The following is a 20,893-nucleotide window of genomic DNA, read 5'->3' as shown; positions in this document are numbered from 1 at the left end:
TGTAGGTCAATGGCGGGTCGGTGGAAGGAAAGCTCAAGAGCTTCTAATGTGAGTTGGGGAAGGAGGAAGGTCAACTTCGGGCATGTTTTGTCAAACAAGGAGAAGAGGCCGATCACCAAGTGTAATTCGGGGGTAGCCAGACCAGACCAAACCGGAAACCGAGCGAGTGTGGATTTGCATCTGAAGTTCCCAAACGGAGCGGCGCTCTGCCCTTTTACTATTATTACAATAAATTGATGGGTTGGAGAATTATGGGGAGACTGCGCAGATAGACTGGACCCTTTTTTCCTGGAACTCTGGTTGTTTGCCAAATGCAGCAGCTCCCCGGTCCCTATCCATGCGCTAGTACCCTGTCCACATCCAAGTCACCTTATTGAATACCGACAGAAAGGCCAAGGCTTCACATAGAAAAGAACTAAATGGTCCGAAATCCACATGGGCGACTGGCCTATGAAAGTTTGTATCCGCCGGTAAGCTCGTCTATCTGATGTGCTGGTGGGGGTTGTACACCTTGGGAGACATGCCTTGTTCTTGGCGCCCTACTGCGAGCGTCGTCACCTACTTCGTTAGGGGCCCAGATCCGCTAAGAGGACCACTCATACGCCCCCAACTCAATTTATGGCGACGCGTCAAATGCCGACGACTGCAAGAACCAAGCATATCGCTGATAACACCAACTCTATTCAGATTGCCATAGGGATTTCTTTTTCTGTGCTATCTGTCCTGTTAGATCGTCATTGAAGGCAAGAAGAGACCAGTCGAGATGCTCGGTAGGGGGGCTAACATCGCAAACACCGCAAACATCTGCGACCCGCCACCGTTGCAGACTCATGTCCCAAGTCTAGCCAAGTCTCATCCAGCAACGGCTCGTGCAGTTGAGCCTCCACCGCGCCAAGACATGATCCGCAGGCACGGCAAGTGACTGACCATAGTCCCTGTCGAGTTGTGAGGAGATTCTACAGCATCCTACAGGCCCATTGCTTCTAGCGCATGTCGTGAGGGGACAGAGATCTACACCAATGATTGAGCGCTCTTCCCTATGAACCCAGTAGCGTCTGGGGTCATTCGAGAATCTTTGACAACAAACCACTAGAAGAAAGGTGGAGACTCTAAATCTGAAACACCGACGCTAGCAGGCCATTTTCGAGGAAACAGTAAAAGGTCCTCAGGTCCTGTCGCTCTTCCATAATAAGTGATGAAACATTGTGACATACCTATCCACATTTACTAGGAAAGCAAATTCATCTCGACGTCGAATCTTCGATACCAAAGGCTGGCCAAAGCCGTCGCGAGGGATCGGCGTATCTGCTATCAAGCCTCCAGCCTTCTGTCGGAGATGCGAACAATTATGGAATGTGATCCAATCTTTGGCATAACCTTAAATCTTTTTTATTTCCCGAGGGGCTTCGTGCCCAAGACCGGACGAGGGCCAAGATTCAAGTGAAGGAGGAGTATCGTCGTCATCGTGTCACCTCGTTCATTATCCGATCAGTCCTGGGCCCTTGTAAGCTTTGAAAGTATCCTGGAAAGTCGCGACACGCTTCGTCAGCCAGGCTTGCCACCCTGATCGCACCATTCTCATATCCAAGCAACACCATTCTCATTGCATCCACATCCAGCTAGCAAGCTTTTTTGACAGACGCTGTGCTCCATTTCATCCTTTGTACATCGTCCGCCTCGAATCAACAGACCGTCAGACTATCCATAGTGCAGGCGTGCAGTATGGAGCTAGTTCTAGTTTTAGTTCAACATTCTGTGTATGACTATTCAAACTTATGTTGTAGCCCGAGGCATGATGGGTACTACCATCTTCGTAATGGGCACTGAAGCCCTCGGCATGATTTACGGGCATCTGCCACAAAGAAACAGTCGCACAACAGTGCAAAAGCAGCCGGGTTTAATGTCCCGAGACACCAGTCTGGCCGAGACAACAACAAGAATGAACATTCAAAAGGAGCATCGTCGTAGGCTACAAGCTTTATTGTCACTTATTGTCGCGTCACCCATTCACGACAGGCTTATATTGCGGGCCACTATCCGCAGGGCAGCCCAGTCGGCTCAAGCTGATATTCTGGGAACAGTAGTAGCAAGAATTATTGCCTGCTTGCTGAAACCCTATCATCACTAATGCAAAACAATATACGCTATAGCTCGCACATCACAAGATCTGAACATGCGGCTACTCAAATAGGCTTCTATCACTGCATCTCGTGTCAGCTAGGTCTAGCCGCCCCTAGCCTGCTACTCCCTATTATATACGAGCCCTTATTTGTGCTGAGCTAAAGTTCTGACAATACCAGACCTGTCAAGAACCCTTAACTGTATTTGTCTTGACATCCCGCGCATACATTTAACTTTTGGCCTAATGGCTCTACAATCTATCAGGACTGCTTTACTACATCGTCATGATTGCCATTCCGTTTGGAATACACCGCGATATGCCAGGCCACGACTCACCGCTGAAAGACTGCATCAGCTGGCACAATGGCCCAGGTGGCATCGGCCATATCGCGTTCACGCCGAATGCAGATGAAAGCGTTCGGCTAGGTCAACCTAACTGAGCTTATCCGTAGTGTCGCAAGCACTATAGCACAATGGACTGAAATGATAGTATAGACCGGGCTACCACGAACAAATTTCCACCGCAAGCAGTTCTAAGCGGCTCCATTTCGAGTGAATCCATAACCTTGCCCTCACTTACTTTCGCTTAGTGATCCTCAACTCAATCTTATTCATTCATCAATGCCGGGGCCAAGACAGCCGATCATGACGTATGACCCAGTCCGTCAACCACAATGCATGCTGGCCATCAGGGCCGTGTAGTTTTGCAATCAATTCATCCCAAAAGCATGCTTGCCCTTAAATGTGTAGATCAATGGTTGTTTTGAGGCTATGTGTACATTCAGTACGTCGATCTCGTCTGATCATGGGTCACAGCAATGCGGCTCGCCATGGTGAGACAATGCACGTAGCGGCTGGCCAAGCGCCACCCGCATGTATAACCGAACGGCTCTCGTTTCAAAAGAATAGCTTGATCGTTTCGCAAAGCCGATTTGTCAAATCTGCCAGCGGTACACCAAGCCGCGACCAAACGCTACTTCTACAACGTCAATCGTTGCACATTGCCTTGTTGTCTGACTAGGCATTGCTTGTTTGCAATGTTCTAGATTTACAATTCGTCGTTGTCAAGCAGGTCTAACTACGTATGTCTACATGATATGAATACCTACGTCGCTAAAACTCGTCGCACGACACCAGAGGCAATTAATTCGGCATACGAGAAAATATTACAATCGTCTTCAATTTGAAGTTATGCCTCTTTAGTGAATTTGGCATTTGTTCTGTGCTTCGTCAGCCTTTGGAACGGGCAGCACTTAACTATTATGAATCTCGCAAAGATTGCCCTCCAATGGGAGTTTTGAAACATTGAACCACTATGTTCCCTGCACAGCCAAACGCTACTACCGGATATACTCAGGCTTTCAGCTGAACCGTACGAGTGAAGTGCTCTGGAACGCATCTATGTTACTGCTTCTCATGGCACGTGTTTAAACCTTGGATAGTAGGCTTACAGTAGTACTGTTGTTAACTTAGTTATTGCAAGATACATGCTTAATGAAGAACCCTCGATCAAAAATACTATTCCTGACTCGTTGCAAAATTGAAGATGCATCCTTCAACCTCTTCGAACGTCATCCTTATTACCTTAAATTCTAGCCTTTACTCCTACAACCCCTATTAGCCGACGGAGCCTTTCTATTACTGTTTTCATAGGAATTAGTGTAGGATACTGTCCTTACACGATAAGGGCTAATAAGCTGCAGCATTCTTCATTGAAGCCTCAAAAGCATTCTCATTGTTAGTGTTCAAGATAATCTACTAAGGCTTCTGCACCGTCGAGCAACAGACTCAGGACGTCAGTGATTTAGTTTCTATCCACAAGTTTTTAAGTTATCTTCAAGGTATCGACGTGGTTGCTCACTGCACTCTGTCTGGATTTAGCTTTCCATTGCACGGCTTGCCTCTGTGACAGAAGTCTAAGCGCTTCCATGATCCCTTCAAACTTCAATCTTTCTAGCCCGTGACTCGGGCGCAACCAACTGCCATGCTGCCTTCGTCTCTGCTTGCGCCTCCTGCACGCTCCCAGCTCCAACCCTAGCAATCTCCGTCTCCAGCTGCTGCCTCGCTGCCTCCTTCTCCCTCAGCCTTGTGGCCTTCTTCTTACCATCAATACTCTCCCTCCACTTGCGGCCCCACAATATGGTCGCCACGATGCATATGCACCCAACAGCCATGAATAGACTCGAGATCGTGCTAAACCATCCTACACCCATGGTATTGATAGCCGGCAACACAGCGCCTGTTGATGCGCAGGCGAATAGGTATCGCATGACATAGTTTCCCGCGATGACCTCGCCCGAGCGGCCCGGCATGACGTCCAGGCAGTACGTGTTCAGACTCGGGAAGCAGAACAACTGTGCGAAACCTTGCAAGAACAAGATCACGACGGCGAGCGGGATCCCGCCCTTGTCGTACTCGATCGTCCAGCCGTAGATCAACATGCAAACAGCGATAAACCCCATGAAAGGAAGCGATGACCACAGTCGGTCTTCGGGAATGCGGACGCCGCGCTTCTTGATGTATTTCTTGACAACCATGTCGGCGTAGCGGCCGCCAAAGAAGGTGCCGAGTAGATAGCCCACACCTGGGGCAAGATAGAACAGGCCACCTTGGAGTGGTGTAGTGAGGTCGAAGCGCGGGTTAAGCACGTAGCGAATAGCAGCGAGAATGCTGTACATGTTCCAGAGGAGGGCGGAGCTGGCGAGACCTGCAAGCAGGAGGTTAGGATACTCATAGAGTCGGATCACGCGCCATGGGTTGATCATTGAACAGAGGGTCTTCGCCTTCTCGCTGCCAGAGAAGCCGACCAGATCGTCGATGCGCTTGTGGTAGATAGTCTCAGGCAGAAGGAAGAAGGTGCCCACAGCGGCTATGGCTGCCAAGCCTGTCTGCAGCCAAAATATCACTCGCCTGTGACGGATATTAGTGCTCCTGCAAATAGTCTGGCCACTCGGTAATGCGTTATAAAATGCTCACCAAGTGGTATATGTGACGATAATGCCACCGATGAAAGGCCCAAAAGCAGGACCAATAAGGGTACCGGACAGGAACCAGCCAAGGGCCGTAGCACGCTCAGTCGGGCGATACATGTCACTGCATATAACGTTAACATAACTCCAAAGTCAGAGAATAACTTCGGGAAGTTGAGTACACACGCTATCACGGCTGAGCCGACAAGAATGAATGATGTTCCTTCAAAGGCACTGAGAATACGAAACACAAAGAAGGCTGCCAGATTAGGCGCGAGAGCTGTGCCGATCGAGCAGGCAAGAAACGCTACGGCCGTCACGATGGTAACCTGCACGGCGTGTTAGCATGTAAGCTGCCCCCGATTTCCCCTGAGCTGATACTTACCCATCGTCTGCCATAAACCTGACTCAACGCTCCCCATATCATCGGTGATAGACCCATCACCAACATGTACATCGCATTGGACACATTGATGATAGACCCCGTCGTTCCATATTCCTTGGCGACTTCAGGACTAGCGGCGAGAACCGAGGTACTGGAAATAGGAGCCAAAAAGGAGCAAAACGACATAAGAGCGACAACGATTCTTTTCCGGTGGGCTGGCAACCTGTCGTACACCTCATCTGGAATTTCTACCACGGAGCTCTGTGTCTCTATCGGTGCATCTGGTCCCATGGACTGATGTGTTGAATACCTTTCCAAGTCATTAACATCGATGCGTTCGTGACTGGAAGAATCTTCCGTGCCGTCATGTGAGGACACTACACTGCCTTCCCGGATGGTCTGAGAGCGGTCGCTCCCAGCACGTTGACTGCCCTCATCCTTGGTTGCTGACATCAGGTTTTGAGATAATAGTTATTTTCAATTGAGTAGATAGATTTCATAACAATAACATCACATTTAATGTGGCAATGGGTCTGCGGATAACCTTTCCAACAACAAGATTAGGAGAACAAGAATGATCTTCCAGAATATGGATAGAATTTTCAGTCTGCTCAATTGTCCGATCTCGAAGAGCACCGAAACACTTTGCGACGTCAATGCAATGGCAACAGAAGTGATGAGTCAAGAAAATCAAAGAGAAAAGTCACAACAACAGAAAACCGGAATGGACGACATTGATTTCCTGCGAGCCTGAACGGCTTCGGTTGGTTCCCCGGAACTCCACAGGAAAGAAATGCTTGGCCGAGCATCGGTCGTTAGTGTGTAGCCGACCTTGCCTTGATAAGGCAAAGATCTTAGGACAACTCGATCATGCTAGGCCATAGCATTGGCAAATGTCCGAGGCCTTGAGAGCAGAATTCTGGGTGAAGCGACATTTGACCTACTCTGGCCGTAGCAGAACACCTTCCCTTGAACATGATATTATGCATTCAACAGATACAGACCCTCGCTGCGAGTAGCTGCTATTGCGTCGTAAACACCCTCAAAACAATGCCAAAGCCAGACGTGTCTCCCAAGCCAAGACTTATCAGTCACATTTTATTCCCGAGCGATTCCCGCGAGCTCCCTTAACGGGCAAGACGCCGATTTTACAAATTAACACAAGTCCGAGCCCGGAAGCGATGCGGCAGGCGCCCGAGAAGTATCCAGTCATGGCGGAGTAGTCATCACGGAAAAGCTGCAACTCAGCTCAATAACTCAGGTGCACCTCGTGCCTTTTCCGGATTGCGGAGTTGTGGGGTCGCGCACTTCCTCTTTTGCTGCATTGGATATGCAAGCATCCATCCCTATAGACAATCTGAGTGTGACAGTGGTAAGTCAAGCATGGCAGATACGCAGCCGGTCTGCGGCGAATGAATCGGCATCGAGATGTTTCAGTGGTATGGGCGGATATGCTCAGAAAAAGTTTTATCATCGCAGGGAGGCTGCTCCGCGTTACGGCAATCCATGAACCAAGTGGACTTCAAAAGTGGCAATCAAAGCAAAGCCAGCCTTACTACATGGATGGCGTTGGCAGCGCGGAGGGGAGATGTCACATCTGCAGCATTTTGAATATCGCAATCATAGCTCAGTTGCACCTGTTCGCCCATCCAGTGTGGAAAATCCACTTCGTGTGTGGGATGAACAGCGGCTTGAAACGGGCTGTCATGGATCCTATTGAACCTCAAGAGTGAATGGCCTCGACTCTCGAAGTCGATGTGCAAGGTTGCAACAGTCGATTGAGTTGCTCAAAAGGCAAGCAGCAAGCTACAACCACAGCTGATTGAGATTCATTAACCTCACCTTAGGTTAGATGTCTTGCTCTAGACTAGGTTAACGCATTTGGTTATGATAGACGCCATGGCACCGTAATAAATGACTAGGTTGTGTATGGAAGCTTACTTAGTAGTTCCAGGCGGGGGTGTGCTGTACCGTGCAGCTGTGGCGCTGTGGCTGATACAAGTGGTCTGTGCTGTTTAGCAGCAATTTTTGGAAGGCGCACCTTACTTTGCTCCGAAGCCCTAGCTGCCACACAGCCAAACCCGAAATCCCAAATTTGAGCGGGACTTTGAACAGACCTTCGAAAATCCTCATCAACACCCAACGACCCGACCACCAACAAACACCCAGCAGCAACCCGGTACAAGCTGTCAAAATGGTACGTTGATATTGATTCTGCAGATGGGGAAAGAGGCGGGACATGATTTGGGCATGTTGGTGCTCTGAGAAAAGGAGCGCGGAGAGAGACATGACGATTGCGAAAAGCACGACCTTTATCGGACCGCGAATACTCAGTCAGCTATCACCACGCCAAACTTCTCTGTACATGCGACGCCGCGTCGACTGTTTGCGCCTCGAAACCCAGCTACTCGACTACAGACAACCTCGTGGTTCAGGGATGGATGGGATTGGGCGGACCATAGAAGCTCCAACAAATAGCAGAGGGCTAACTCCAGTCTTCAAATATAGGTCAACATTCCCAAGACCCGTAAGACCTACTGCAAGGGCAAGGAGTGCCGCAAGCACACCCAGCACAAGGTCACTCAGTACAAGGCTGGCAAGGTCAGTACAAAGCGAAGAGCTCTCTCGAGCTGCCACCCCGCCATTCCGCTGCGGCAACCCGATCTTCACGCGGTTCGATTCTAACTCAACAGCAATAGGCCTCGCTTTTCGCCCAGGGAAAGCGCAGATACGACCGCAAGCAGTCCGGTTACGGTGGTCAGACCAAGCCTGTCTTCCACAAGAAGGCCAAGACCACAAAGAAGGTTGTGCTGAGATTGGAGTGCGTTTCTTGCAAGACCAAGATGCAGCTGGCCCTGAAGCGTTGCAAGCACTTCGAGCTTGGGTATGTTTTTGACTGCAATTCAATCGGGAAAATCATTGGCTAACCCTCAAATAGTGGTGACAAGAAGACAAAGGGTGCTGCTCTTGTTTTCTAAATGTTGTCTATGGTACTTGGTCTCTCACGCTTCTTCACATTTACGGTACATGGCATCAGGGTGGTTTCTCATGAACGGGCACACTGGCGACAGGAGTCTTGATCTTCGGCTACGGAGCCGGGTGTAGCAAGACATAGGTTAAAAATAAAACCATATGAGTCTTTGCTGATGAGACATCAAACGCCCCTTCCCAGCGATGCGAATGAAAATGATAGGCCTTCTTGGTGATCTTTCAGGTGCACATCATCGGTTCCTGGATGCGCAGAGGATTCGCCCGCGAGGAGCGATGATGAGAGTTACACTTTTCCTACATGTTGGCAAATGTATTGTACTCTTTTAAGAACTGAGGTATCAATGCCTATCATCCACACGACATCAAGTTTCTTGAAGAATGACAACGCAAATCTGACTGAGTAGATGACTGAACAGAAGAAGTTGAATTGTGGATAGGCCCACCATTGCTCCAAATTCGAGGCAACATGCGCGTATTCATGCAATATGACTGTTTTTACTTATAAATAACATCATGCCAAGAAAGCAGCACTTTCTATGCAGCCTGGCATTTCGAACTTACTATTCATTTAGATTTCGAAATTAAATCTCTTAGATGGTCTGGGACTTTTGCATTCGTACGGAGATCTAGTCTAATGTCTGTCTTTTAAGTCAACGCCAACAGCAATATGCAACATAGAGGACAGAGACGCGGCTACTTCCAATGGTTCATCAAAAGCCTTCGCCAGTAAGCACGGATCGCCCACCTCCATACCACAAGGTTCCAACTCTGACATCGAGGCCCTTCTCTTGGCCCACGAGCCACTCACCAATCAAGTCAGCGCCATCTTGGTTCCAAACTTCCTTCTCCAGCCACTGATTGATCTCGTCGATTGTGTCAACCCATTTCTTCCTTTGCTCAGGAGTGGCGTGCTCCTCATCTGTAAGGTACCGCCCAAGGGTTATATGAGCACTAGGTACAATATATCGAGAATCGACCGTGATTCCAGCCTTCTTAGCTAGGTCCCACACATCTCGCCTGAGATGATGATAGGAGTATTGATCCCCTTCCTCAACTTCGCCGGTCTCAAGTGCTGTCGGTGGCGGTGAGATATTAGGCTCATTGCTGGCTGGAAGGAACGACATAGCGAATGCAGACAAGTCATAAGAAATGAGCGGCTTCACCAAGCGAGCACGGTGGCGGAGTGTGTAGTTCGCTACCGTTGGAACAGCGGGCTCTAAAACCTTCTTGATAGAATGAACCTCCTCTGGTGTCTTGGAAAACGTTATTTCGAGTGTCGTGATGTGCATGCGGTGTAATGGCATCAACCAGATACCTAAATTGTTGTTAGCCCTTTCTCGTTTAAACTTTCCCCAGCCAAGAAACGAAACTCCCATGGGAACAGCCCCCGGCACTTGTCCCTTTCCCTTCTCGCTGATAGAAAAGCGCGTAGGAAGAGCATGAACTCCTTGACTTGAGGACACAACACTGACCCCCCATACTCTTCATCTCAGGTGTTCTTGTCGAACAAATCCAGGGCATAGTCAGCATACTTAGATACGCAAGCCAAGAACCCAGCAGCCATGATTTGATTCAGATTGAAACCGCTCTTGTTACTTTAAAACACAAGCAGCGCTCTTCCTACGTGGACACGGGTTCGTCGATCCATAAGAGCTTTTTTCCAAACCATTCATCCCGGTTCCCGTAAAGACGAGGGTCGGGGAGAGCTTCCACGGTCTCATGGGTCATCCTGCTCTATTCCAGAATAGCAGCAGCAACACACCGCTCGTGATATCAATACCGCTTCTCTCATGTGAGGGGGGCCAGACAACTTGCCAGCCAACACCGCACTTGCGCGTAACATTCGCCGCTCCCATACATCATGTTCAGAAAAAGGAGCATCGACACTTACTAGGAGCGCAAGCCTTGAGTTTTTGTTGAAGCTTGTCAGCAAGTTCCAGTACGTGGATCGGAGGCCGACCCCAAAAGGTCATGCAATTTCTCTGGTCCTTGAAACCTGGCTCGATCTCCGGATTCTCGAGTCTTAGAAGGTACGGGTCTATGATGAGCTCTCTGAAGTCCGGCGAGACGAACTTCTCCCTCTGCTGAGCATTTCGCTTTACACGATGCGCCGCGTAGAGCGCTTGTATTTGAGCCTGTCGCAGCGTTAGCACTCCTGCCGCTTCTGCCCATTTCCTCGCGTGATGACTCAGGCTGCGATACTTTGCAGTCATGCCAACCCTGTTGCCTCAACAGCATTGCTCGAATCCTCGGCAATGATGCTCTTTTGAACACAAATTCAAGGAGCTTAACTGACAATACCGCAGCCAGTTGGAAGGACTGACTTACAGGATCATTACCACAAGCCTCTATCAGAGCGTTGTAGGGATTTTCACCAGGTTTAATGACAACCCCTGAAAGATCCTCGAGCTTGTTCTTGAGATCCGTGGATTCCAAAACTGAGCTCATTGCAGCGTTTCTTGGGCAGTCCGTCCACAAAACCTCGAGGAATATAGTGCAAGAAGGTGCCTGTCAACTGGTGTATTGGGAAAGTCGAGATTTCCAGTTGTGGACAACAAGTGTCACAACCGAAGAACTCGTATCAAGGAGTGGTCGAGAACATGTTGTCCACCTAAGCAAAGCCACTCTGGTTGCAATTGGCTCACCGGCATTCTTAGCCCCATCAGCTCCTCCCAATAGTGTATGCAAGTCGAACGACCTCCAAAGGTTCCCATCGGAAACCGCATCGGCATATACCTCGATATCAATTTCGACCGGAGGACCAATATGGCATACGTTGGAAATACATTTGGGAAAGGGCATCAACCAGTATAAGCTCTGATACTTACACAGTACAGTGTGCGTTGGGGGAAGGAACACAGATCAAGCTTATAATCAGCCGAGGAATAGGCGAAGACGGTTAGATCCAGAGGCTCATACACGCTAGTCAAGATCATACGCTAGCATCTGGCGTCTGGCCTAGCGGCATGAAGCAGCGCGTCCTTCAAACGCGCAGCACAACGAAAACCATCTTTTGACACCGAATACTCCCAGAGCAGCTCTACGTCCTCGTCTTCAGCGGCTGCGTCAAGCATGTTCACAACATCCTAGGACATCTTGCTCACTACCGAATATCTTCGTCCATCGGTCATTAACCATGGCACGATTGATTCGGTGGCTCCGTTGTGGGCAACAAAGCCATGCCAGACGTCCACGTCTTCCCATACGCATGGCTTCACAACCTTTGACAAAACGTATGCTGAATATTAACCAGTAGCGACAGAATGCAAGATACGCTCTCATCTCAAGGATACATACACCTGCACGACCATGCCCAACGCGGTTGAGTTCATGTGCCCTGCAACAGGAAGCCAATCTTGAGCCAGCTCAGGAAGCAGGAGTGAATGCAACATGCTACCTGTATACAACATCTGCGAGAGGCACTTGCGTCAGTGGAGCAGTGCGCCGTATCTGCATAATCAGGATGTGTCTATCAATCACTTGATGGAGGCCATGGCACATTGGCATATGGCATATGGCATAAGTCGCAAACCCCACCACTACCAATTACCACATGGGGCTTGGCGCCAGACACAGCGCGATTCCATGAAGAAGCTCTTCAATGGAATCAAATGTAGGAGGAGCAGCAAGATAGTTCTTGTCCGCTTTCGTCAATGACGGGGTGAGAGGACGTCTGCGAATCTCGACCCTTTCTTTGGAAAGCTTGTAATTTCTGGCATGAGAAGGCGGCTGCATCTTCTCATGCTACTGTCAGACGTCCTATAGTTTCCCGGCCCACCCTGCAACAGCATCTCTCATGGAGACTCAAGTGAGGAATCACGAGCTTGAGGCTTGCATTCTGATAGGACCATCTGACTCGAAGACAATCGTGATCACGTATACGCACTTTGTGTCATGCAATAGCGAGCAACTGCTGCGGCCAGCAAAGCCACAACTGAGGCGAGGTTGTGTCTCGTGTGTGCACAGAGTGTAACGAATAGGAGACAGCCTTATATCACGCCATGGCATTGTCCAAAAGCGCGGCTTGATATACTAGGACAAACAGCGTCAAAGAGAATCCGAATATGCACGTGCTTGCATGCCAGCAGCACTGTCGTATTGCACATTGCCGGCTGATGCTCCCCGGTTCGTTGTCTTGGATGATCGCAGTGGAGTTAATACCTTGTGTCTTTACAGGTACAACTGATTGCAGTGCTTGGGATATGCTATCAGGGTTGTCTTGTTTTGAGGCCACCTGCGCATGGAAGGCCCACAACTGGGATGGCCACCCCGTTTATGCTTGATAATTACGCACATAGGACCATCCCGTTTATGCTTGGTATTTACGCAGATACCCAAGTTACGCAGGTTGCGTAAAAGGCTGCTCTGGAGACAACACTTCACTGGATTACTGGCCAACCCTAGCCCTCACGGTCCATGCTTTCCAACTCTTTCCTCACAAAACACAAGGTTGGCCACCCAACTATCTCACTGCTCCTCGCACTCATCACAACAGAAAGCAGCTTCGATTTTGCAATACTGCATTTGGGATCTGCCTCTCACGCACCTTGGGTTCAAGGCGGGAAAGGCGTACTGCATTTGTTTTGGGTTTTGCTTTATCAGCTTTTGGATAGGCAACTTTGCCCCAAGCTCCACGTTTGACTTGGAGATCGCGTCTCGAATCAAGTTTCCGCACGTCATGCGTGCACCACTCAACTGATTCGTTATGTCTTTCTCTAACGACAAAACAAGAGCAGGGTTCTGTATGTCCCCGATAATGGAGGAGTCGAGCTCAATCTCCATCGCTGACGAAGATGTCCCAATGCCCGACGCGACTTCAAATAACACAGGTACATCAGCGACTCGCAGCCGGAAACGAAAAGCTGAGGACATGAGTACGGCATCCGAAGGTATGATTATTACAATATTATTCATGTTTTGTAGCACTAAAAATGTTCCAGGCCACTCTGACCCAGCTGATGCCACGGTGCCCAAGGCGCGTTCCAATGGGCTCGACAGTAGTCTTCCGCCCATTGACAACGTGCACGATGCATTTCGTGATATTCTCTTGCGCATCACCACAAACGAGGAACGAAATTTCCCGGATCTCTTGCAGATTGCTAAGGATGGCGGGTTCACAATCAACGTTGCTACCATGTGCTCCGGCACTGAAGCACCAATCTTCGCACTTAATTTGCTGCAAAGCGAGTTCTTTGCCTTAACTGGGCTTGAGTTATTTCGCATGCGCCATGCTTTTAGTGTGGAGATAGAAGCATACAAACAAGCCTACATTCGTAGGAACACTGATGCTACAGTGTTTCGAGATGTTCTTGATTTCGCTGATCCCAAGCTATCTACAGCAAAAATGTGAGTTGGAATAGAGCATCGGGTTGTAGTTTGTAGAGACTGACGATATGTCTTAGACTCACTGCCCTCGGTTCTCTGGAGCCAGCCCCCACAACACCTGACATCTTGGTGGTAGGCACTTCTTGCATTGCGTTCTCTTCGTTGAGCAACAAGAAGCAGAAGGGCTTCAATGCAGCCACAGCAGAGCTCCAGACATACATCAAGGAAACGATAGAGCTTGAGGATGGTCCAGATCGGGAGGCAGTTTCCAAGCGACTTGTGGAGGTCGTGAATACGGCAAATATGAGCGAATCCGACTCGACTTTCTTCCCTGTACTAGCATATATACTTCACCAACGTCCCGCCATTGTCATTTTTGAGAACGTATTTGACGCACCCTGGGAAGATATGCGGGATTGGTACTTCCCAGCCGTTCAATACAGCGCAGACTTCTTGGCATGCGACACCAAGGATTACTACCTCCCCCAGACCCGCGCGCGAAGGTACCTCGTTGCATTCGACAACGACCGATTTGGTGGGGCTGCAACTTCCCGAATCATGACGCAGGATACCACACGTTTCCTGAAGAGTCTCGAAAGACGTGCATCCGTCGACATAGAGAAATTTCTGTACAACAACATGGACAAAGCTATACAAATTGACATGCAGCAGCTGGAGTTCGAGAAAGCTATAAAGCCTACGAGGGATGTTCCATGGGAGTATAGTCGCGTACGCCACGAGAATACTCGCAAGCGAGAAGATCTCGGCCGCGGCCATCCCTTCTCCGGCATGAAGTCAACGGGAGAAACGCAATTTTATGACCGAGTCAACCAGATTGTCATGGACCGGCAAACTGACCGTGTCAAAGAGGTTGCCGACATTAACCAGCTAAGAGGTCTATGCGCGATCCCCTCGTACGACTTCAATCACAAGGTGAAGGTCATCGACTTTAGTCAGAATGTCGACAGAAATACGGGCGCGACACCATTCGGCATGTCACCTTGCCTTACCCCCAATGGCTTGCCTTTCCTCACCATACAATGTCGTTTTGTGATGGGCAGGGAATGCTTCTTACTACAGGGTTTGCCTGGTGGTGCTGTCAATCTGTCGCGGGAAAGTTATGACCAATTGAAAAACTTAGCTGGCAATGCTATGACTACTACTATAGTGGCATCTTCATTTCTCTCGGCGATCATGGCAATCTGCAAGAAAACTGGAAACGTCAACTTTCCCCGCATCAATCGCGATGATGGAAAATATGTCGGCCCCCGTTCATCTGTTACAATTCCTAGCATCGTTTTCGATTCTTTGCAGACTGTTTCTGGTTTCGGAACTTACACATTCATGAACGTCAACACTGGCGCCATTCTGGATTTAGCCGCTCGGCTCCGCGTATACTGTTTCTGCACTGGTACCGCAATGTATAGCTCTGCAGTGCTTTGGATATGTATCATATGTGGCACGATCCGCTGCGGAAGTTGCAAGGGCAACCCCAAGCACGAGTATACAAAGTTGGAACTTGTACCAGAAGCTTTCGGGCAAGAAGACGCAATGTTGCGATTGATGAAGCATGTGCCTCGCGTTTTCGGAAATTTGTTCAGCCATACTATGTCAAGCTTGTTTCTGAGGGAGTTTGATAACGTCTTGGCAATCAGTTGCCCTGGGTTGAGGAAGGCTTCTTCACAACTGACCAATGCGGATTTTTTCTTCGATGGTATTCACCTGTCTGAGGTGATTTCCATCTGCTACACCTCCAGCTGCGGTTACAACTTGAAGATCATGATTGACACTGACAGCGTATCGTGGTATCTCTTCCTCGATGGCCACTCGGACATTGGCAAAGCTTTAACTGTCGCGAACAACGGAGACCACTCCAGCCCTACTGGCAAAAGACTGCGGGACTTCTGCTTGCGTGGTCGACCATTTGCACGTGCAAGACTTACGGACAGAACGCTTTCTAGCATTCCTACTGCCGATCAATGGACTCCTTGGAACTTCCAACAGCCTCACCGACAGGTCAAGCACGGTCAGAAGGTCTACAACCTACTGGTCACAATCACTGTTCCGGAAGATAATTCTGGACAAATCAAGATTGACTTGGTCAACGACAATAGCTCAGTAATTAGCCACGAAGCTGGAAATATCGTTCAGTCTATGCTTGGAACATGGACTCGCAAGCCAGACTGCGATGTGGCAGAAAATAGCCTTTTCGTTCTTGATAAAAGCAGTGGGAAGAAACTCTTCTTGTTCAAAGATCCCACAAGAATCGGTCCTGCCGAGATGGATACTTTTGTCATTTCAGAGACTCCACGACTGTTACAATGGCACGAACATCGGGACGTTCTATTGACTTTCGTGCCCCTTGCTGACTTCTCGAAGCAAATTCACAAGCTGTCGTCAGGCTCTTATTTGCAGAAAATCACGATGGATGGTTATTGGGACACCAAGGGTGTTTAGAAGACATCCGAGAAGACACATGTTCCCCAGCCTTCCTTCCAGCGTGAGAGCCTACAACTTTCTATGCTTGACGGAGCATTTTCCGACTGCAGTAATGATGACCGCCTGCTTGCCACCATGACGATTGATCGTGGCGATAAGCCGCCAAACCGAGTTTTACTCAAAGCCTCTTGGATCTGTTCCGCTGGCGTTAACTGGGCAATCATTGACAAAGCCGATCAGGCAGACTTCTTCAAGTCTATCATCTTTGCCGTTCCCAGTTTGATCCAATCGATGCAGCACCTGAGCATTGACAACATCTGTTTGGAGGGAAAGGACATTTGCGAGGCGTGTTCACCCCGTTTTCCTCCAGTATACTGGGTGGTCAACAGCGAAAGCAGCAATCTACAACCAATTCACAAGCCAGATGAGGTCGGCGCATATGAACGCGGTTTAAGAAGCCAGCTACCCGCATTTCAGGTCATGGCCAAAGTTCCTCCTTATGAGAAGAGCCAGAAGGACAACATGGTTTCTGTCCGGTTTACCATGAACCCCAGCCGACTTGCTCACCGAGCATTGGCATATTTACCGAATGCGCGCGATACTCTAGCTCATAATGCTTCTAGCATTACTATGAGGGCCTTTGTGGAGCCTGGACATTCCGATTCCCTCGTCTTCAACTTGAGACCTTTCGTAGAATCCATTCAGACCGTCCGCATGATATTTGACGGGGACTGTGGCCAACCTCCGAATTTCCCGCGAGGCCTGAGGCTTGATAAAAGCCAACTATTCACAGTCGGTCACATGATAAACAGGGAAAAGTCACCGAGGTTCTTCATAGAACGGGAGGATGAAGAGGAGGTGGTCCCAGGCGTTCCACTGCGCCTTGTCGGTCGTGTTGAACGCAAGGTGAAGTGTAGTGGTGGAGTCATTGCAGATTCTGTCGGTGCTGGCAAGACTGTGATGACTCTAGCGCTTATTGACCACCAGGCGAAGCATGATAACGACGGCTATTCTCGACGCAGTGAGATATGTTCAGAAATTGGTGCGATGGCTTCTAAAGCTACACTGCTAATAGTTCCCGAGCATATCAGCACTCAGTGGCTTGAAGAAAGCTTGCGTTTTCTTAAGAACCTTCAGAGAAACGATGTTATTGTTCTCCAAACCATGAGAGATCTGACTTCACCCAGCAACTTGAAAAAGATCACCGAAGCCAGATTGGTTATTGCCTGTGACAAGCTGTTCAAGGAAAACCAATACCGTGCGGAATTGTCCAAGTATGCTGGAAGAATCGAACCGGGCAAGATGGCATCGGAACGTGTCTACAGAGCATGGTACCGCGAATGCGTGCTGCAGGTACGACAGTTCCTCGCTCGGTATCTTCGGGCGCAACATAACCATACAGCCAAACAAATGGTCGCCAATGACATTCAGACCGCCTTTCAAGAGGCACAGGCACTAAATCAGGAGCTAGTGGAAGGCATCGTCAAGAAAAGTACGAGGAAAGGTGCCAAGGGCCAGAAACAGAGTACCACTACATCACTACTCCAGACAAAGACTCGACCGCTCTCAGGGGCCAGAATGTTCATGGACGCTTGCATTCTTTTAGAGTTTTTCAGCTGGCCTAGGATTGTGTGGGATGAAGTGAGCTACCGCAACACCGAAGTTGCGCAGTTCCTCTCAGCTGCTGTCACAGATCACAAGTGGCTCTTGTCTGGTACACCTCCGCGCCAAAATCTGAGTGACATCGATTATTTGGCACGTGCATTGGGCATCTCGTTGGTACGACCTGTTAACTTGCGCCTAGGCCTTCCGTCGATTACGAAGGGGCCAATGGAAACCGTTCAAACTGACACTGAGCTATGCTGTTCTTATGGCAAATTAAAATCAGACAAGTTTGTCAAAGATCGCCACGAGCAAGCAGAGATTTTCCTCAAGACTCTCTCATCCTCTAACAAGGCGCCAGCTCTGAATGTCAGTATCACCGAGCGCGTTTTTGTATGCTCACCTACACTTATCGAAAAGGCCATCTACATGGAGAAGGAACAGGTCTGGCGTCGAGCACAGATGCTCACAGACAATCTGGCAGCCGAAGACCTCCGAGGTATGCTGCGTGATATTGGCCATCCCACGGGGACGCCATTTCCAGACGACTTGATATCACGTATATTGAGTTTTGCTGCTTCCCTCCCGACTTTCGGAAAAGACAATGGTCTCACACTTTCAAAGATGAAATATCATCGGGACGAGCTTCTCCGGAATATAGGGACGAGCATTCGACACCTCTTTCAGCAAGCCATCTGGCTCGCTCGTCGCCTAGAACAGTGTAATAACCAACGCGCTGAATCTCGACGAACCAGGAAAATAGGCAAACAAAGTGCAAAAAGCCAGAAGAAGGACGAAAGCATCAAGGATGCCGAAGAAATTGCACATGTCACCGCTTCCTTGCGAGGTCTCGTTTCTTCGCTACAGCATGGCGATTTTGAAACTTTCGGGGGGATACACAACTATCTCGCTCTGCTCAAAGTTCTTATTCCTGGTTGGGATCTTGATTCGCATGCTAGGAGGTACTTGCTTAACCTGGCCAAGTCTCGGTCAGGCGTGGATCTGGTGGCCTTACACTCCATGGAGATCAAGCCGAGTGAGCGAGCTGGTGATGATTTGAGCATTTTGCATGACTTGTACGAACAAGGCGATTTCTCGTGGGCAAACTTTTACAGGATCAATTCTGAAGATGTGGGTGCCATGGACCAGGCAAATGTTCTAAGTTTGACGAGGGAAAGTCTAAGCAAGATTCATGATCGCCATACACCTGAGAACGAGGAGAAACTCCGAGAGCTGGGACGAATGACACTTGCCCAGTTGCGCCAGACACTGAAAGATGACCTACCCATGATCAAATCAGCGCAAGAAGACTACCGCCAGAAGCTTGCTGACACCACATATGATGAAAAAGCGATGGCAACGAAGCATCGGGCCGGTCTAATGGCTGAAGCGCGCATTCGTGGATTGAAGATTTCTTCAATTGCAAACGTAACAACACTCCTAAAACTCATCAAAGCCCATGAGAATGGTGGTGCAGGACAGAAGAATTATGACACCCCTAATGTCCATGCTAATACACCAACGGACATTCCACCGCAACTCGGGCATACGGTCAAGGTGCGCGGTTCTGAATTTCCTGAAACTACGAATGCGTTCAAGGAAACCTTGCACCTCTTGACCAGCGCAATACGAATATTCAAGAGCCGTGAGAACGAGTTGCGACGAGCAAGGCTATTCCAACAGTTGCAGGACAACAAAGATGGGATAACTTGTCAAATATGTCATACAAGGACTGATTTGAAGGTTAACCTTGACTGCGGTCATGTCCTGTGCAGCGAGCATCTGGCTGGCAAAGAGCTTTGTGGGGATGGCACCACTCACTGCCAGGCTGTTATCGGAGATAATGCAGTTCCGATAGATGATCTGCGGCCCTCGAGTCGCGAACTTGAGCTATTGCCCAAAGCATCTGGGCATGCTTCGAGCAGTCGTCCACGCAATTACTCAAGCAAGGTGGACTGCGTCACGAATATTGCCAAAGGTGTCGTCCTAGGAGATGACAGTGTAGTGATATTTTCGCAGTACGACGACATGATCCAGCATATCATTCAAGCGCTGAAGCACAACGGTATTGTTGCCAAAACTACCAGCAGACTCCAGAATTTCAATGGTACGCCTGGCAATATGTCCAACATAATTGAGGCATTCAAGAAGAAGACATTTCGTGTCCTCGTACTCAAGGTCGATGCCCCCGAAGCATCAGGAGCTAACTTGGTTGTGGCAAACCACATCATTTTTGCTACGCCACTCTCAACACCCACACAAGATCTTTACGAGACTTACATGGAGCAGGCGAAGGGTCGCTGCGCTCGGAGGGGCCAGACAAAGGACATCTTCTTGTATCACTGTGTCGTCGAGGGTACAATTGAGGTTGATATCCTTGAGACGAGAACCAAGAGGCACGTCCGTGCACAACCTGGCCGAGCACTAGGCTGGCTCCTGCCTCGTGACGCTCCTGACGCCCGCCTCTATCAGCAAGACTGGAGCAGCAAACATGGCGCTACAACTCGGGTGAAATCTAGCTTACGACAGACTGAGGTTTGGAAGGCTATTGGGGAGGTTGATTACGTCACCACTCTCAACTTTGACAAGCCTGAAGATCCGCTGAAGGATACCGTCGGTGTCAAAGCCGACCAATTGGCCCACAAAGCATGGAGTGAGGACTTGGACTTCTGGCGAGATATATACAAAACCCTGGGACGGTCAAAGGTTTCAAAGACTTCATTTACCGACGATCAGGTGGCCGAAATTACGAGACGCAACTTTGAATCGATGGAACAGTCTCAAAACGGGACATGATCACTTTTCTGAAGGCATTGCTGTATGGAACGAACGGAACGATTTGACGCGCCGGACTATCGCAGAACGATATTCATTGTGATTCAAATGGTAGAGGTTTCATCATGTCTGAAGGTGATGAGGGGTGGGAAAGGAAAATAGAAAATGAAGAAAAAAAAATTGTGAAAAACAGGCGTGCTGTTCAACACAGCTGTAGAAAATAATGTTAGAAGTCAGCAAAAACTGAAAAGGTTTAACGCCACCAGTATAGTTTTGAGCGTTTGTG

At 49.1% G+C, this 20,893-nt stretch overlaps 5 protein-coding genes across 5 annotated transcripts; 2 read left to right on the top strand and 3 right to left on the bottom strand.

The window, feature by feature from the left end:
• Positions 1-3,852: 3,852 nt before the first annotated feature.
• Positions 3,853-6,427, bottom strand: BKA67DRAFT_560629 (major facilitator superfamily domain-containing protein). The gene is made up of 4 exons (XM_046102472.1): positions 5,476-6,427; positions 5,277-5,419; positions 5,098-5,214; positions 3,853-5,031 (listed from the first exon to the last, which is right to left on the bottom strand). Exons 1-4 carry the CDS (start codon positions 5,926-5,928, stop codon positions 4,059-4,061), a joined length of 1,686 nt encoding a protein of 561 aa, XP_045959684.1. The 5' UTR covers positions 5,929-6,427; the 3' UTR covers positions 3,853-4,058.
• A 1,242-nt stretch (positions 6,428-7,669) lies between these two features.
• On the top strand, positions 7,670-8,453 carry BKA67DRAFT_534345 (zinc-binding ribosomal protein; the record flags this gene model as incomplete). Its single annotated transcript, XM_046099853.1, has 4 exons — positions 7,670-7,672; positions 7,984-8,076; positions 8,175-8,359; positions 8,414-8,453. 4 exons carry the CDS (start codon positions 7,670-7,672, stop codon positions 8,451-8,453), a joined length of 321 nt encoding a protein of 106 aa, XP_045959683.1.
• Positions 8,454-9,176: 723 nt separating this feature from the next.
• BKA67DRAFT_657360 (60S ribosomal protein L44) lies at positions 9,177-10,914 on the bottom strand (the record flags this gene model as incomplete). Its single annotated transcript, XM_046107100.1, has 3 exons — positions 9,177-9,781; positions 10,358-10,601; positions 10,795-10,914. 3 exons carry the CDS (start codon positions 10,912-10,914, stop codon positions 9,177-9,179), a joined length of 969 nt encoding a protein of 322 aa, XP_045959682.1.
• A 429-nt stretch (positions 10,915-11,343) lies between these two features.
• Positions 11,344-12,038, bottom strand: BKA67DRAFT_560618 (uncharacterized protein). Its single transcript, XM_046102471.1, has one exon. The coding sequence runs from the start codon at positions 11,746-11,748 to the stop codon at positions 11,533-11,535; it is 216 nt and encodes a 71-aa protein (XP_045959681.1). The 5' UTR covers positions 11,749-12,038; the 3' UTR covers positions 11,344-11,532.
• Positions 12,039-13,171: 1,133 nt separating this feature from the next.
• On the top strand, positions 13,172-20,628 carry BKA67DRAFT_534342 (uncharacterized protein; the record flags this gene model as incomplete). Its single annotated transcript, XM_046099852.1, has 4 exons — positions 13,172-13,355; positions 13,407-13,812; positions 13,869-16,240; positions 16,325-20,628. The coding sequence occupies 4 exons, from the start codon at positions 13,172-13,174 to the stop codon at positions 20,626-20,628; spliced, it is 7,266 nt and encodes a 2,421-aa protein (XP_045959680.1).
• Between the last annotated feature and the right edge of the window lie 265 nt (positions 20,629-20,893).

Source organism: Truncatella angustata (genome assembly GCF_020726525.1).
Source record: "Truncatella angustata strain MPI-SDFR-AT-0073 chromosome Unknown BKA67scaffold_3, whole genome shotgun sequence".
Taxonomy (NCBI): Eukaryota; Fungi; Ascomycota; class Sordariomycetes; order Amphisphaeriales; family Sporocadaceae; genus Truncatella; species Truncatella angustata.
The sequence above is the reverse complement of the archived record's forward strand: the minus strand, read 5'-3'. Positions and strand labels throughout refer to the sequence as shown.